The 16,642-nt window shown below is 27.4% G+C and overlaps 4 protein-coding genes and 1 non-coding gene across 6 annotated transcripts in view; 2 read left to right on the top strand and 3 right to left on the bottom strand.

The window, feature by feature from the left end:
• Positions 1 to 350: 350 nt before the first annotated feature.
• On the bottom strand, positions 351 to 3,718 carry LOC122499623 (translationally-controlled tumor protein homolog). The gene is made up of 5 exons (XM_043608073.1): positions 3,559 to 3,718; positions 2,294 to 2,364; positions 1,957 to 2,144; positions 1,201 to 1,476; positions 351 to 809 (listed from the first exon to the last, which is right to left on the bottom strand). The coding sequence occupies exons 1-4, from the start codon at positions 3,584 to 3,586 to the stop codon at positions 1,245 to 1,247; spliced, it is 519 nt and encodes a 172-aa protein (XP_043464008.1). The 5' UTR covers positions 3,587 to 3,718; the 3' UTR covers positions 351 to 809; positions 1,201 to 1,244.
• Positions 3,719 to 4,607: 889 nt separating this feature from the next.
• LOC122499622 lies at positions 4,608 to 6,598 on the bottom strand. Of its 2 annotated transcripts, none has more exons than XM_043608071.1 (5): positions 6,438 to 6,598; positions 6,160 to 6,263; positions 5,379 to 6,020; positions 5,077 to 5,201; positions 4,608 to 4,919 (listed from the first exon to the last, which is right to left on the bottom strand). In XM_043608071.1, exons 2-5 carry the CDS (start codon positions 6,253 to 6,255, stop codon positions 4,745 to 4,747), a joined length of 1,038 nt encoding a protein of 345 aa, XP_043464006.1. In that variant the 5' UTR covers positions 6,256 to 6,263; positions 6,438 to 6,598; the 3' UTR covers positions 4,608 to 4,744. The 2 variants fall into 2 exon arrangements, with proteins under 2 accessions (XP_043464006.1, XP_043464007.1); XM_043608072.1 differs by having other exon boundaries at positions 6,504 to 6,546.
• A 156-nt stretch (positions 6,599 to 6,754) lies between these two features.
• Positions 6,755 to 10,493, top strand: LOC122499621 (la protein homolog). Its single transcript, XM_043608070.1, has 7 exons — positions 6,755 to 7,118; positions 7,900 to 8,253; positions 8,402 to 8,544; positions 8,767 to 8,860; positions 9,140 to 9,376; positions 9,637 to 9,778; positions 9,974 to 10,493. Exons 1-7 carry the CDS (start codon positions 6,921 to 6,923, stop codon positions 10,048 to 10,050), a joined length of 1,245 nt encoding a protein of 414 aa, XP_043464005.1. The 5' UTR covers positions 6,755 to 6,920; the 3' UTR covers positions 10,051 to 10,493.
• On the top strand, positions 9,822 to 9,905 carry LOC122499671. The gene has a single exon (XR_006301358.1). It is a non-coding gene; the product is annotated as a small nucleolar RNA U6-53/MBII-28 (small nucleolar RNA).
• Positions 10,494 to 13,355: 2,862 nt separating the features above from the next.
• LOC122499620 (neuroligin-4, X-linked-like) overlaps positions 13,356 to 16,642 on the bottom strand; it is a 35,005-nt gene continuing 31,718 nt past the window's right edge. Inside the window, exon 9 of the mRNA XM_043608069.1 lies at positions 13,356 to 14,298. Coding sequence (XP_043464004.1) covers positions 13,694 to 14,298 — 605 coding nt within the window. The 3' untranslated portion in view covers positions 13,356 to 13,693. The remainder of the gene's footprint in view (positions 14,299 to 16,642) is intronic.

The raw sequence follows: 16,642 nt of genomic DNA, 5'->3' as shown, positions 1-16,642 counted from the left end.
TATTGTGAAGAAATATTTGTTTTTAAATTCGTAAATAATTGAATTTTTGTGAAATCTTTTATTATTTATGAAAATTCTTAAATGTTTGGGTACAATTTTCAATTATTTTCTTTAAATAATTGAAATCTTTTATAAAATATTCTGAAAATAGTTGTTATTAAAAATCATTGAATTGAGGAAAATTTTTGAAAATTGAAATTTTGTCAACAATTTTATTTATATTATAATTTTAGAAAATAATTAATAATTTCTACAATTATTTGTAATTTCTAAAAAATTCTCCCAATTATAATTCATCAATCGCTTATTCTGAATTTAGGTCAAATGGAAGGTAAAAAATATGTCTTTTCTTTTTATTAAAACATTTTACTTTATTTATCGGAAAACCAAAATTTATTTTTTTTAAATTGAAACATACGTCGAATATCAGTATAAATAATGTTTTTTTTGCATCTTCTCATTTCGAAATCTCACAAGAAACATGTCTTTTACATTTGAACAAAACAAATTTGATCGAATAAAGTTGGTTTATATAAATCTAATTAAAAGAAAAAAAATAAAAGAAAGAACATTTTACATTGAATTTTCCTTGCCTTTCTTCTTCGTATTTTTCTTTTCTTTTAAATACATATATATACACAACATTGCTTCTCGTTAAATTAAAAAAAACGGTCCTTAAAAAAAAAGAAAAACAAATAAATAAATCGTGCACGCGAGTCACTGGAAGCGGCTACATTTTAAATTTTTATACATTAAAATCCTCATATTTTTCCGGTTTTCTGTACAGTCTTCATATTTCCGGTTATTATCTGTAAAAGGATTTCAAAAATAAATTTACATTTTTCAAAAAATGAATTATTTATTGCCTAGTTGACAATTTATTGACAATTGGATTAGAATTTCAATTCCGGAAGCACTTGAAAAAAAAGAATAGTATCTACTTATTTTTTTTTGAAAATAAAATGAAAATTTTCGAAAATTATTTGTTCGGATGAAAATAGACGCTGCGAAAGAAGAATTAATTAAGCAGCGTGAATCTGACAGCCGATTTTCTTTTTTTAATATTACATGATTGTGCAGTGACGAGCTCCATAAATTGACGAGCGGGCCACGAATTATCATGTGTGAAGTTATTATTTTATTTTAAGTTTTCTTGGTTTTGCATTTTTTTTTTTGTTTAAATGACCAAAATGAACTTACAAAATTTGTTTCATTCATTAATTAGTTCATTATCTAAAATTTTCTTAGAATTTCTCCTCCTCAAGTCCGTGTTTGAAGCACATGAGTACAGGCACACTTTGTCCGTCGATGTCTCGATATTCCAACATGGCGACCATTCCATCGATGTCCATTGATTCGCCAGTGAAGAATTGCAATTCCTTAAATCGGCCCATAAGTTCCTTCACCACTTTACTTGTGTTTGTCTTGAATTTGTCTACTTCCTCTGGGTGCTTCTCTTGTAATTTTTCTATTAATCTGCGAAATAGTTCCAATTATTAAGTAAATTTTAATAATACAAAATAAATTTTTAAGTTAATTTTAATTATATAAATCAATTTTTAAGTAAAATTTTAATTATATAAATCAATTTTTTGATAATAACTTAAAAATTCAAAGAGAACAAATTTAATTTCAAATTAAAAATGTTGAAAAACGTTTTTCTCTTTGAATTTTTAAGTAAATTTTGATTATATATGAATCAATTTTTTCATAATAACTTAAAAATTCATAAAGAAAAAATTTGTAAAATGTTTAAAATATTTTTAATGTGTAGTAAAATTTTTTCTTTTTGAATTTTTAAGTTATTATTAAAAAATTAATTTAAAAATTTAACAATTTCTTGTTGGTAGAATTTTAAAATATTGTTGAGTAAAAGATTGAAAAGAGATCTAAAAAAATGAAATAGGTGATATTTTAAATAAGTAATTTGCAAAATAGAGAGAATAAAAATTCCACCTCTTCATGTAATCCTTCAAGTAGAGAGTGTAAGATTTCTTGTCACCAAATGCAAAGCACTCTGAGAGTCGATGATTTAAAACAACGTCTACACCACTCTCACAGTTCATATCGCTTCCTTCATCGCCACCTTCTGCTGAAGGATTCGACCCTGCGAGATGAATTTCGCCTTCAGTTCGTGTAATTAACTGTAAAAAATTAAAAATTTTAATTAACAGTTCGTATTACATAATTCAATTATTTGAATATTTAAACTAAAATTTTATTGAATTGAAATAGTTGAAATATTATTTTATTGAAACAAACAATTTTTAATTATAAAAAATTCTTTTCTCACCTTTCCATAGACTTCGTATAAAACTTCGTCAATGAGTTTAATTTTGTAGGTGTCAGAGAACATTTCATCTCCTGAAATACACAATTATTTTCAATATTCAATTTTCAACAAGAAAGGTAATTAAAAAGAAATTAACACAAATTTTAAGTTTTAAGTTCTCACACAGCACCGAAACTTTCCTAAAAATTTATTAAAGATTTACTTGCAAAGTTTAGTGAAAATTGTGTAAAGATTTAAATGTCCCACTTCAATAAATGTTTATTAAAAAAAAATTAACAAAATTTAAAACCCACACAGCGCCGAATATTTCATTAAAATTTATTAAAGATTTCCTTCTAAAGTTTAGTGAAAATTGCATAAATATTTAAATGTCACTTCAATAAATGTTTAGCGTGAAACTTTCCTGAAAATTTAAATTAAATTTCCAAATCTATTTAGACGAAAATGTAATTTAAATGCTCGGGAAAGTTTGACGATAAACATTTATTTAAGTGGGACATTTAAATTTTTACACAATTTTCACTAAACTTTGCAAGTAAATTCTTCGAAGTTTGCAAAAGTAAATCTTTAATAAATTTTTAGAAAAGTTTCGATGCTGTGTTGGAAAAAATCAAGAATATCGAGTTATATTATAAAACTCAACCATATGCTGAGGTTATGTTAGAAAATGAAATTTAATTTTAAAAAATCAAATTAAAGAAAAGACCTTGAACTTAGTTTGGCAAAAATTTTTATTAAATAAATTTAGCCTACTCCAAAATTTGACTGGAATTATTTATTAAAATTATATTTACACCTTAAAAATGTACTTTATATGAAAAAAGTTTAAAAGTTAAAAAAAAATTTTTTTAAGTATTTTAAATTTCGTAAATTAAGCAGAATAAATTAGAACATGTTTTTGATAATTCGCCACTGAAATAATAATACATTGCAAATGTATCCACAGTCAAATTTCAAGCAGTAAATTATAAAAATCTGTCACTTTTCCATTTATAGTAATCAAGTAGCGAAAATAGGTTATGTTACAAAAATACCAAACTTTTGAGGAAAAATTTTCGAAAAAAGACAATCAAAGCCTTCGATTATTGAAAACTTATAAAAATAATTATATCCAACGTAAAAATATAACTGAAAGTTGGGAAAAAAAGGAAAAAACGCTGATATGTCAATTCATGTTTTAGAATTAAATTAACTTTCGATTAAACATAATAGTGTGAAAACTATTGAAAAATACTGAAAATAGAAGAAAATTTGAATCAACTTACCGGTGAAAAGATCTTTGTAAATTCTCATTTTGGAAGATTGAGAGAGATTATTTTAGAGCTAAAACTAAACAAGGCAGCCACCCGTCTACACGAACTGGTAAAAGAAAGAAATAGTAAGAAAAGTGCTCGTCAATCAGGAAGGTGTAACCAATCAAGTCTCACTAATTCACCGCACAAGTCAAATGCACGACTTCCGTTCTCGGAAAAAATAAATTCAAGTTTATACTCAACAAAATATGGAAAACATTCTCGTACTCTAGGTTATTTATAAAAAAAGAATATATTAAGCAATCAGTAGAGTAGAAAAAATAACTACGTTTAATAAATTAAAAAATTTGAGACGGAGTAAAGGTACATACACACGCTTTATATTTTGTCCCAAATTCAAATCAGAGATATGGGTACGTAATTGCTACCCCAACCATCATATCAATGACCTCAACGTTTGTTACATTTTATAACGTCAGTCACAATTATAACCTCAATTTTTCTACCGACAGATTTTTTGATAGATTTGTTTTTTGTTTCTAAAAATAGTTTACTTTATTTTTTTATTTATAAGTCTTTTAAAAAAAATTAAATGCTTCATATTATTATTACATTAAATATTTATAAATTAAATTATCGAATCACTGACCACCCTGACCACTGACTTTCGTCTGGGGGCTGTTACGGCTATATTTTGAAAATATCTGGTTTCAAAATATGTAAAACTAGAAGACTTCCTGATTCCATTAACCTTAATATTACTTATTCCAAAAATTTAATTTTTGAAAATTTTATTTTTAATCAGAAGTTGGAATCGCAGAGTGTTATTTTGTAACCTTAAATTTTGCACTTTTTTAAAATCGTTTTTATTCAATAACTATTTTATGTCATATATCAGAACTTACCAAAAGCATAAATCATTTGATGGTGAATCAGAAATCGAAGCAATTACTATGAAAATATATTATTTTTAATTAATAAAGCGAAATCGAGAATTTCGTTAGGAAATTCACATGGTCAAAAATTTTTTTTGTGAGGTATTAGAGAAAAACCAATCTCAGTTCTATAAACCGTATTTTTATTGATAAAATGATAAAATGATTTTTTTTTTTGAAATTCGAGCCAATTCCCAAATTTTAATACTCTTTTTTTCAGGTAATTGTCGGTAACTCTCCTTAAATTTTCTTTGTCCAACTGCTCACATCTTTCGACTTTTATTTAATAATATTATATTTTTTTTGGTTTTAAAATTATTTTCGTTATTTCGACGCGTTACTTTTCGTCGATATTTTTTGCAACATTCGCAAATTTCAATTTGAGGTCCTTTTTTCCGTATATCTTTTTGTACAACATATCCAATGCAATCCTTGGACCTGAAAAATAAAAATTTCGAATTAAAATTACTTTTCTAATATAAGAAATTTAGTACTTACATATTTATAAAATTATAAAAATTCTAAATATTATAAAATAAAATTATGAAAATAAAAATAAAATTCAACAAATATAAATTATAAATGCGCTACAAACCTTCGAACACCTTTTTTAAAACATGGTAACAATTGAGAAACGTTATTTAACAGTTTCACTATATCACCAATGTTCTCAACCGAATGTAAACCTTCAACATTCATTTCACGATCTTCAACAAATATCTGCGGAAAATTTTTTAGTTAGATTTTCTCTAAATATTGAATAAATATACTTAAAATATAATTGTACTACAATATAATTGTAGCTCCCATTATTATTATTTTATTGATTATTTATATTGTTTATTAAAAATATGTTACGATGACTTAACAATAGTTAATAAAAAGTTTTTCTTGTACCTTAATAGACATGTCTGGATGTAGTACAACTTTACGAAAAGCTTTCATATAATTCATACTCCAACAAATCCAGACAATAGTTTCAGAAGTATTTCTCACCGTCCAAAAAGAGGAAGGTTTTGGAATTGAATCACTTTTTTGTCGAATTATTTGAAAATCAGTTACTTCTGAAAGTTGATTATTTAATGATATTCCTGATATTCGCAGAGGAACATCGGGAAGTATTTCGGGTTCTTCCTGTTTAATTTCTTCCTTTATTGTTACAGTCGGTATACGTGAGGGAACATTAGGAACTACTTCGGTCTCTTCTTCTTCTTCTTCTTCTTTAATTTCTTCTTTTATCGTCACAGACATTGGCAGGGGAACATCACTAATTATTTCGGGCTCTTCATCTTTATTTTCAACTTTTATTGTTACAGGCGACGATTCTTTATGAAAACCAAAGACCGAAGGTACAGCTCCCTTTTTTAAACGAAGTCTGATAGGCTTCATGTATAAATGTGGTGTCAATTGAGGACTACAATGTTCCACGTACTCGCTAATAATATCCTCTCGAAAAAAATGAAGATCACAAATTGAGTGTTTTCTTTGGAAACCTTCACCACCAGGAATAACTTTTCTCCATTGTTGAAACATTTCATCCTAAGACATTATTTCACATATTTCATAAATTCAGTAAATTTATAAAAATAATTGAAAATAATTGAATTGGGAGGCTCAATTTTTAACTTTTCAAAAATTCTCCAAATTATATCGTTAAATTTACAAACAAAATACTCACAGACGTAGGACGAAATAAACTACGTTTTTCCCTACTCTCTTGATTTCTTCGGATATATGCCGAAGAATCACATCCTTTTACAAAGCACTTTGTCATCTTTGTATCTAAAAACAATTTTCATTTAAATACTTTACAGAGAATTCTATAAAAAAATACATTTTCATAAAAGAAAACCTGTTTTTTAGGTTAGAATATTCATTCATCGTTTTTCGAAAGAAATATATATTTTCTTGTTTAAAAAAACAAACGAATATGTCATGAATAAAAAGAATACTTACATAATAATTACTTTGACTCAAAAGCATAAAATATGGGAAAAATATAAAAAACACAAACTTTTGTACCTTTTGTACATCAGGAAAATGTAAACAAGAGTTGACAAGAGTCATGAAAAGTAGCATGCGCAAAATCGCAAATAAATCAGTAAATCACGTGATCATTTATTAGCAATCATGTGATTCAACCTTAAAATCTTTAAACCTCCTGCAGTGTGAACCCACCTTTAAAAAGTCTATAAAATAAAAACCCCCTCGTCTGACTAGCGTAGTCGAGAGTCGACTGTCGTCATTTCCACTTTAAATAAACAAGGGCATGCGCATATGATTGAAATTATCCATTTCCACATCATCCTCAGCACGTGTAGAACGTTTGCTCCTCTACTTTCACGAAAAACAGAGTTTAAATAAATAATTTTTTACATTTTTGCACCGTAATAAGTTGATTGAGAAAATTTTTCAATTATTGTCTTTAAAATAAACAAAATGGAGAACGGTCAAGAAACAAATAAAACAGAGGAAAAAAATGACGCCACAACCGAAGAGGTTAAGACAACATCAGAAACACCGGCTGAGACTGAAGTTAAAGAAGCTGAAAATGGTGATAGTCATGAGGAGAAAAAGGAATCTGAAACTGTCGAAGCAACACCGGAACTTTTAGGAAAAATTAAAAAACAAATCGAGGTATGTGAATTTTTTTTTCTTAAATGTAGCAGAGAAGTTTTCTCTTACAATTTTATAAGAAAAATTTTTTCTACTTTGATAACTTGTTATTCTAATTTTATTTTCGAATGTAAAATTTTAATTTACTGGATTAAATGATAAAATTTAAGTAACGATTTTCTTTTCTATGAAAAATACGTTTTTGCAATTTTTGTCGATCACACTGTCGACTGGTTTACCGATCGAGAACTTTTGGCGGGAATTTTGAAAATTTTATCATCAAAATTTCAATTATCTTTATAAATAATAAAAATCTTCACTGAAATTCAATTATAAAAAAAAAAATTATTAAAATTCTTCCTCAGATTTCAATTATTTTCAATTTTTTAATAAAAATTCCTCGATAGAATTTAATTATTTTCAAAAAGTTGTACAAAATTCTGAGAAATTCAATTATTTAAAAAATTTTAATAAAATTCTTTCCAAAAATTCAATTCTTTTAAAAAATAAAATTTTTCACAAAAATTCAATTATTTAAAAAAAAAAAATTAATAAAATTCTTCGTCAGATTTCAATTATTTTCATAAATAATATTTTTCTCCGAAATTCAATTATTTTCACAAATAGAATTCTTTACAGAAATTCAATTCTTTAAATAAATTTTTAATAAAATTCGTTGCAAGAATTCAATTTATTTATTTATTTTGATTATTATAAATAATATAAAATATAATTAAATTAAAATAAATATTTTTTTTTTAAATTTTTGCAGTCTTTTTGATATTTTGATATTTTTTTCCAGTTTTATTTCGGCGACGTAAATATGCAAAAGGACAAGTTTCTAATTGAACAGACAAAATTGAGTGACGGTTGGGTTCCAATGGATGTGATGTTGAAATTCAAATTATTAGCCGCATTGAGCAAAGATTCAGCGACAATTGTAAAAGCTCTTGAGAGCAGTGAACTTATTGAGGTTTCAGAAGATGAAAAAAAAATTCGACGATCCCTCGATCATCCATTACCTGTTTATGATGAGGATTACAGAAAAAGCCAACAGGAGAGGACAGTTTATGCCAAAGGTTTTCCACTCGAGGGCATCAACATTGATATTCTTAAAGATTATTTTGTACCCTATGAACCAATTGAAAATATTTACGTAAGTATTTTTATATTTTCAACTAACATTCACTATTAAATTTTACATTTAAATTTAACATATCTGACAGTTTAAATTATTTAAAAATTTGGATTTAAATTTAAAGTTTAAGTTTAAATTATTGTTTTAACAAAAATCATTTTTCTAGATGAGAAAATATGCAGATAAGGAGAAGAAAATGCACTTCAAGGGATCGATTTTCGTTCAATTTAAAACCCTCGATGCGGCTAAAAGTTTCATGGAAAAGGAGGGAGTTAAATATGAGGAAACAGAGCTCATCAAAAAATGGGCGTAAGTCTTAGTTATTAAAAATAGTATTTTTTTCTTTCTTGTACTCAAGAAAATGTAAGTAAAATTTCAGTTAAAAGTAAATTCAATTTCATATTCTATAGTTTAGAATTTTTATTTGTAGAATATGAGATTGAATTTGGTTTTTACTAAAATTTACTTTTTTTCAGAACTTTTTTATTGAAATATGTGAAGAAAACGTGTTTTAAAATTTATTATTTTTAGGGTTGACTACAATGCAGAGAAACAAAAGGAAAGAGACGAAAGACGTCAGAAGAAGGGCTCTCAAAAGGGAAACAAAAACTCTGACGGAAATGAGGTAATTTTATTATTGCATTTTTCAAAACGTTTTAAATTGAAATTTTTGAGACTTTCAATTTTAATTTCAATTTTTTAATTCTAATTTTAATTTTAGTTAAAAATTTAATAAGTGAACATTATTTTATTAATAATTTAATTCTGAAATAAAATTTTTTTAAATTATAAACAATACTTGATTTAGCGAAGAATTTTAGTTAACAATTTCAGAAAATAATTGAATTGAATCTTGAAAATAATTTTTAAAAAGTTAAAAATGACCGAATTTATTTTTGAAAAGGAAAAAACTGAAGTCGTTGCCGAAAAGGAGAAAGAAACTCGCAGTCTACCCAAGGGCTCGATTCTCCATCTCTCTGGAATAGAAAGTGGAGCCAGGGAGGATATCAAAGAAGCTTTGGTCAAATTAGATGGTCATGTTGCTTTCGTCGATTACTCGAGGGGAGAAGAAAGTGGCTATGTTCGTCTTGTAAACGAAAATGAAGCCAAGACTATTTTCGAGAAATTGGAGGAAGGAAAAGTTAGTAACATTTTTTTAATTCTTTTTACTCGATTTCTCTCTTTTTTTCCAGTAAATAAATTATTAATTCCCTATAGTAGTCAAGAGGAAAGCGAAACTATTTCTTTTCTACAATTTTTAATACAAAAATAAAAGAAAACTATAAATTTTGTAATTATAATTTTTATCATATTACTTCTTCATCGAAAAATTATATTTAGTTACGAATAAAAAACTACTTTAAGTTAAAAATATTCGAATTTAAAAACATTTATTTTTAGTTGAAAATTGGAGAATGTTCAGCAAACGTTCGAGTACTTGAAGGCGATGAGGAAACTGAATATTTAGCGAAAGTAGCCACCGAATTGGCTAATATTCGAAAATCAAAATTCAGAAATAACAAATTTAAGGGAGGCAAAAAAAGTGAGTAATTTTCCCCTTAGTTATAATTAATAAAAATTTAAAAAAGAAATGATGATTTGCCATGCTAATACTGAGGAATCTTTAGGATTTCGCTGAGTTGAAAAACTTGAAAGCAAAACTGATTTTTTTTCACTGAAAAAATTCTTTTTTCAATTCTAAAAAATTTGCTAAAATCGACAAATATTTTTTTTCAAGATCGATTCCAAAGAGGACAGAAGAGGAAAGGCGGCGACCATGGAGATGAAATTTTCTCAAAGAAGAAAGCTGTTTAAATAATACGAAAAAAATATAAAGAGAAAAATTTATATTTTCTAAGAATACTATTCACACTGTCGTTTCTTTACAGTGGTTTACTGTATATTTTTTTATTTTTCACAGACTCATTAATTTAAATACAGTGTCAGAAAAAAATAGAATTTATTTACTGAAAAGAAGATTATTTTTTTAAAAATATCCGATTGGAGTAGAAAGATATTTTTTTATTTTGCTGACGTAAAATTGTTTTACAATTTCCTTTTTTTTTGTAGAGACTTTCTTTAATTAATAGATTGTGAAAAATTGAGTCATAAGAATAAATAACAACAACAACACATAGCTTTTTGATATTAAAATAAAATAATAATTTTAGTTTATTATTATTGTACGTAAGAGAAATTTATATCATTTTCTCTAGAGATAAAGAATATCTGTTTAATAAAAAGATGAGTAAAAAATACTCTTCAGTTTTATTTTTATTTTCACCCTATAAAAAGAATGAGAGATTATTTATTATTTTATTATAAAAGATTCTTTATTGTTTTTGTTTTTACGTGAAATATACAAATGAAGTGAATTCTCCTTTTTTTTCCCCACTGATTGCATTTTAATATACATGGCAGATAATTTCATCATGATTATGTTCGTGAAGTAAGGTTCTTAGAAAAGACTATAATATATTATAAACATTGCCAAAAGAATTTCTTTATAATTCGTAAACGAAAAGAAAAAATTCTTTTTTTTCCTAATGTAAACAAAAAAAAAATTTTTTTTAATAGTCTACGGAATATATCTAACTACTATGTACATATTTATAATGTTTTATTATTTTTATTATTAGAGTCAGTTTAAAATTGATATATTCACATTTTCAGTCAGAGTAGAGGTCAATTTGATTTTTTTAATTATATATATATATATTTATTTATATTAATAAATTGAGAAAATTTATTAATTGTCCAAGAACGCATTTAAAAAAAAAAGAAAAAAGTATACCATCTATCGAGAAAATTTGACATATTTTTTTTAAAAATAAACGGGGTTATTGGGAAAATACTAAATAATATTATTAAATTTTGAAAATAATTGATTTTCCAAAATATTTTAAAAATAATTGAATTTCAAAAAATATTTTGAAAATAATTGAATTTCGAAAATATTTTGAAAATAATTAAATCTTTTGAAGAAATTTTAAATATTAAAATGTTTCAGAATAATTATTTTATCCCAAGAGTTCAATTTGAAAATTTGAAATTTGAAAATGGTGGATCAAATATGGCGTCATTTCTAATTTGCCAATTGAACTCCAATTTTTCCAAACACTAAATATTTTCCCTAGCTGCTTTCAAAATATAGATTTTCATTGATGACCGGTATCAAATATGCCGAAGAAAACTGGTCGAAATTGTTTCTTTTAAGTTAGTTTACTATACATTTAATTTTACGGGACTTAACAGTTTTTTTTTTTTTTTCGTAGAATTTCATAATAGATGGTATTTTGACTAAGTTTCGAAAAATATTTACAAACTAATAATTGATATTAATTTTCTCTTTAAAAATTTGATTTCTGGTCCTATCTTCGATCCATAAAGTTGTATAAGAAGATTTAACGAACGAATATTTAAATTCTCTCAAAATACGTGTGTATTTTGGCTTTTTGACGAGAGGATTCTAACGACTTTTCTTATGTGAATAAAATTTAACTTCACACTATATTCCTTTTTTACAATGGTCATCGTAAAATCTTCTTAATTTCATGCTTCGATTTTGAAACTAATATTATACATCAAATTCTAGTTTATCCCGTTGCCACCAGAGGACAATCCACACTTTTCGAAGCGATCAATTTTTTTCGTAGTTGAAGGATGAATTGTAAATTATTTCTTTTCTTTCTTTTTATTTCCTCCTAGAATGAGAATTTCCTCCTAGTGATGAATTGGTATCGGCTTCATTCCAATACGCCATTTGTCTCCATTTTCTTTCTTTGTCTCTTCTCAATAAATAGGTTAGAAAAGGCTATAAAGGTTCGCGGACATGAAGCATGAGATAGAAAAGGATAAAAATATATTTCTGTCCTTTTTTAACTCCTTTGGGTTCTTCTTCTTCTTCTTTAATTTTTATGGCGCGTTGGACTTAAGGCCAACGCACAACTGCTTCGCGAACGTCGTTCGCGAATGTAAAGCATGAGTTAGAAAAGGACATAAATATATCTCTGTCCTTTTCTAACCAATGCATTGCGTTCGGAAACGACTTTCGCGAAGCTATTGTGCGTTGGACTTTAAACGAGTAGAAAAAACAAAATGGACGAAATGGGCCAAAGTCACTAGATTGTTACCAGACCAACGATCCCAATACCAACATCCACAGCATCTAAACTTGCAGCAATATTGACTAAATTGTACGGAAGCGCTCATGCGCAAACCCTAGCAAGTGTGCTTGCCTACCGCTCTGAGCATCTCGAAGCAGCTCGGCATGTGTGCATATAGGCACACCTGCACGTGTGCTTTGAATGTTTTGATTCTCATCATTTTTCATAAATTAATAAAAACTAAGTGCCTTATTTAATTAAACTGTTAACAATAATTATAAATATTGCTTAAAGTAATAAATAAAATATATTTTATTGAAAAGCGCTTAATTTAATTTATTTCACTGATTTTTTTTCAAAAAAATTTACATAACCTCAATATAATTTAATATTTACTTTATGTTAAAAGCAAGAACTTTATTTTGTTTTAAGATAATTCTATAACATTTTTGTTCAAAGTATATAATATATAATTATAATAAAATTTAAAAAATTTAATTTTATTTGTTATGAAAATGTTTATTTATTTATTTTATTTTATTTATTTTTTTTTATTATTTTATTTTATTATTTATTAATATTTATTTTATTTATTTATTATCCATCCATCATAGCTTTTTTCACTTTATTGTCAATTACAAAAATGCATTGCTTTTCCTCTTTGTATTCTATTTTTATTTTTTCCTTCGCAAACTCCATCTAAAATTGTGTCGCATGTTATAGTATTATAATTTTTTTTTATAATAAATATTTTCATAACAAATAAAATTAAATTTTTTAAATTTCATTATAACTATATTATATACTTTGAACAACAATGTTATAGAATTATCTTAAAACAAAATAAAGTTCTTGCTTTTAACATAAAGTAGATCAAGTAGATGTTAAATTATATTGAGGTTATGTAAATTTTTTTGAAAAAAAATCAGTGAAATAAATTAAATTAAGCGCTTTTCAATAAAATATATTTTATTTATTACTTTAAGCAATATTTATAATTATTGTTAACAGTTTAATTAAATAAGGCACTTAGTTTTTATTAATTTATGAAAAATGATGACAATCAAAACATTCAAAGCACACGTGCAGGTGTGCCTATATGCACACATGCCGAGCTGCTTCGAGATGCTCAGAGCGGTAGGCAAGCACACTTGCTAGGGTTTGCGCATGAGCGCTTCCGTAAAATTGCCACAATATTGTGAAACAACAAGTTTAGAGGTTTTGGAGAAACATTCCAATCTTTTGCCTTTCAATCATCGGATTTAAAATCGAGACTCAATTACAGCCTCTTCATCTACGAAAGTGACGTGTTTCGATCTAGTGTTATTGCCCTCTGGGGGCAACCCCTAATGCTATACGGATATCTCCTGAATTTGAACGCGTTTCTTAATTGTACCGCTAGTCGAACTCAAGGAACTCGTTGTCCTGGCAGGAGGTTTCGGTGGTGTTGTATCTTTTTGCCCAGCTTTTGAACCGGGACGTTCTGAATCACTTGGTGAACGTTGATCCTTTGGGAGTCCTGATGATGAACTGCGAGTTAGTGTCGTATAGAGGGGAGGTGGTTCTGGACCCGTTTTCGAATCGTCATGATGATGACTTGCTTCACCGCGTGAACTCATTGGAACAGCTTCTTGATTATTTGGACAGCATTGCATTGCTGCGCGTTTTTTGTCGCGATCGCGTTGATAATAAATTCCGGCAAAAATCAACATGTTGAGGACAAGGAGAATGCAACCAACGCCTACGGTTATTGCAAGGGCTGTTGTGGTGCTGTAGTAATGACGGGAGGCGAGTCTTTGGAGAAGTTCGGCGTCATCCTCATTGTCGTCAAGAACGTCTGATGGATCATCGGTTACGAGATCTTCCAAGGAAGTGGAGCAGAGGATTGTTGGATAAGTTACTGATTTGCTTGTTTCTGGTAGGGGTGGTGGAATGTACCACTCGTCTCGTACTGCACCTGGAATTATAGAAATTGAAATTACAAGTTTGACTTTTGTGAAATCTAACGTCTCCCCTAGGAATAGTGGTGCCAGATTTATGCCTTAAAGGCCTAAGCAAAATTTCTTCGCGAAGCAATTGTGCTTAGGCCTTTAAAAAACTAACGCAAAAATAGTTTCGCGAAAGTCGTTCGCGAACGAGACGCATGAGATAGAAAAGGACACAAATATATCTCTGTCCTTTTCTACCTCACGCTTTGCGTTCACGTAGCAGTTGTGATTAGGCCTTTAGTTCACCGAGTGGTAACGAACTTTTCGAAAATGATGCGCATGCGCCAATCGACTGTTTTCATAACTAAAATTTAGAAGTACGCCAATCGGCCAAAAATCAATATTTCCAAAAAATTCTACGCTTTCCTTTAGCTATTGTAATAAGGAATAAGAAACAATTTTGATAATTATGATATTTCAAAATTTACAGGAACGAACGGTGCGGCCGCGGACCCTTATTCACGCCAAAAACCAGATTAGAAAAATCAGCGTCAACGCCACAAATTTCAATAAAATTTTATAATATTTATATTTTTTACACTTTAATAAATGTACAATAAAGTTGCCTCAGATCATTATTGTGATTGCCTTCGTAGTTTGCTTTAAAAAAATTCTCAAAAACACCTATTTTTTCGACCTCTAGAGTGTCATAACCCCTTAAATTGATTAATTAATGAATTACTTAATATAACCTAAAAACTTTGTCCCATGCCGATTGCACGTGTTTCACGAAACTTTCAGACAATCTTTAAATAATCAAAAAAAAGAGTAAGTGTGTTTATTTTTCTAATATTTAAACAATAATTTTTTGACAGAATGAAACTTTTATCAACTGTCAACAAATTTTGAATCGACATTTTGAATATAGAAAATCTGCATTACCCAGTAAACGAAAACTAATTGAAATGAATTAAAAAGAATTCACAAAGAGCTTTCGTGAATCCCGCTTTGTGACAAATACGAATTGGAGCCATGATGCAATTTTCCTGAATTCGTGAAACTGTATTGAACTTCCGAACCTTCTATCCGTACCAATTCACTGGACAAGTTTTGAGCCTTTAATTTTTTTCAATTCGTTAGCACGAATTCAATGCATTCCTTGGCCATTTCTTTCGAATGCGAATTCGTTTGGACAAATTGGTACATATTGAATTAAATTCAATTGAATATACAAAGAGCTTGAGTGAATCCCGCTTTGTGACAAATACGAATTGGAGCCTACCAAAAATGTTAATTCGTTTCAATTCATTTGAATTAGTTTTTTTTTACTGGGTATAGATTCTCGCTTAAAAAAATTTTACAACTATTTATAAAATGTTTACAAAATTTCATCCTATACTTGAAGCTGTTTATTAAATTAATAAATCCACACCTTATCATTCAAGTGATAATTTCTCTTTTCTTTTTCGAAAAAAAAAATTTCTCACCACACGGACATTTATTCTGATCGATCTTTTCCCCTTTCGGATAATAAAATCTGACATTAACTGCGCGCAATAAAATCCATCAAAATTTAAAATATGTTTCCCCTAATAATAATAATAATAATAATAATAATAGTAATACAATATAATAAAATATAATGATATGGACATTTCAATTTGTAAAGGAGAATTTAATTTAAACTAATTTCATCGTTTTATCTCTATTTGTAAAATTGATTTTATGTCTGAACTCTTTCAATATATCAAAGCGACTTTGCGTGTCTACTTTGACATTTTATGTGCTTTTTTATGAGAGGAAATATCCATACAAATATCGAACGCCAAACGGTGTTGAAGTATAGGATAACAAAACAACTATATTTACTTAGATTGATTCATATCTCTTTTTCCATACCGTGAGTTTTAACCTAGAGCAAATAAAAACAGTTTAATAAAAAAATGTTGACGAAATTGAATCGATCGTAAAATATATATCGCATAAATATTTATTTTTTTACTTTTATTTATTTGCTCAAATTCTAATTGATATGCATTAAAGAATGATTTTTATTAATAATAAATGTGTGTTAATTTACATGAAAACGTATATGAAATGAAATATTTACTCTGAATATTAATTTTTAAAGTGGACTAAAAAAAGCAGTATTTCAGAATTTGTGGCCGGCGAATTTTCGGAAATCTACATTTTTGTATTTGTTGTAATCGTTAGTTTTTTGGGTGTTTTAAAAATTCCAAAATGGCGGATCCAATATGGCCGAAGAATCTAGTATTAGTTTTAAAAATTCCAAAATGGCGAATTCAATATGTCGGACTTTTTTTTTCACCGCATTGTTAGATTTACCCTTATGGAGTTTTATTTTCCAACATC

Source organism: Leptopilina heterotoma, unplaced genomic scaffold, assembly GCF_015476425.1.
Source record: "Leptopilina heterotoma isolate Lh14 unplaced genomic scaffold, ASM1547642v1 Lhet_17, whole genome shotgun sequence".
Lineage (NCBI taxonomy): Eukaryota > Metazoa > Arthropoda > Insecta > Hymenoptera > Figitidae > Leptopilina > Leptopilina heterotoma.
The sequence above is the reverse complement of the archived record's forward strand: the minus strand, read 5'-3'. Positions and strand labels throughout refer to the sequence as shown.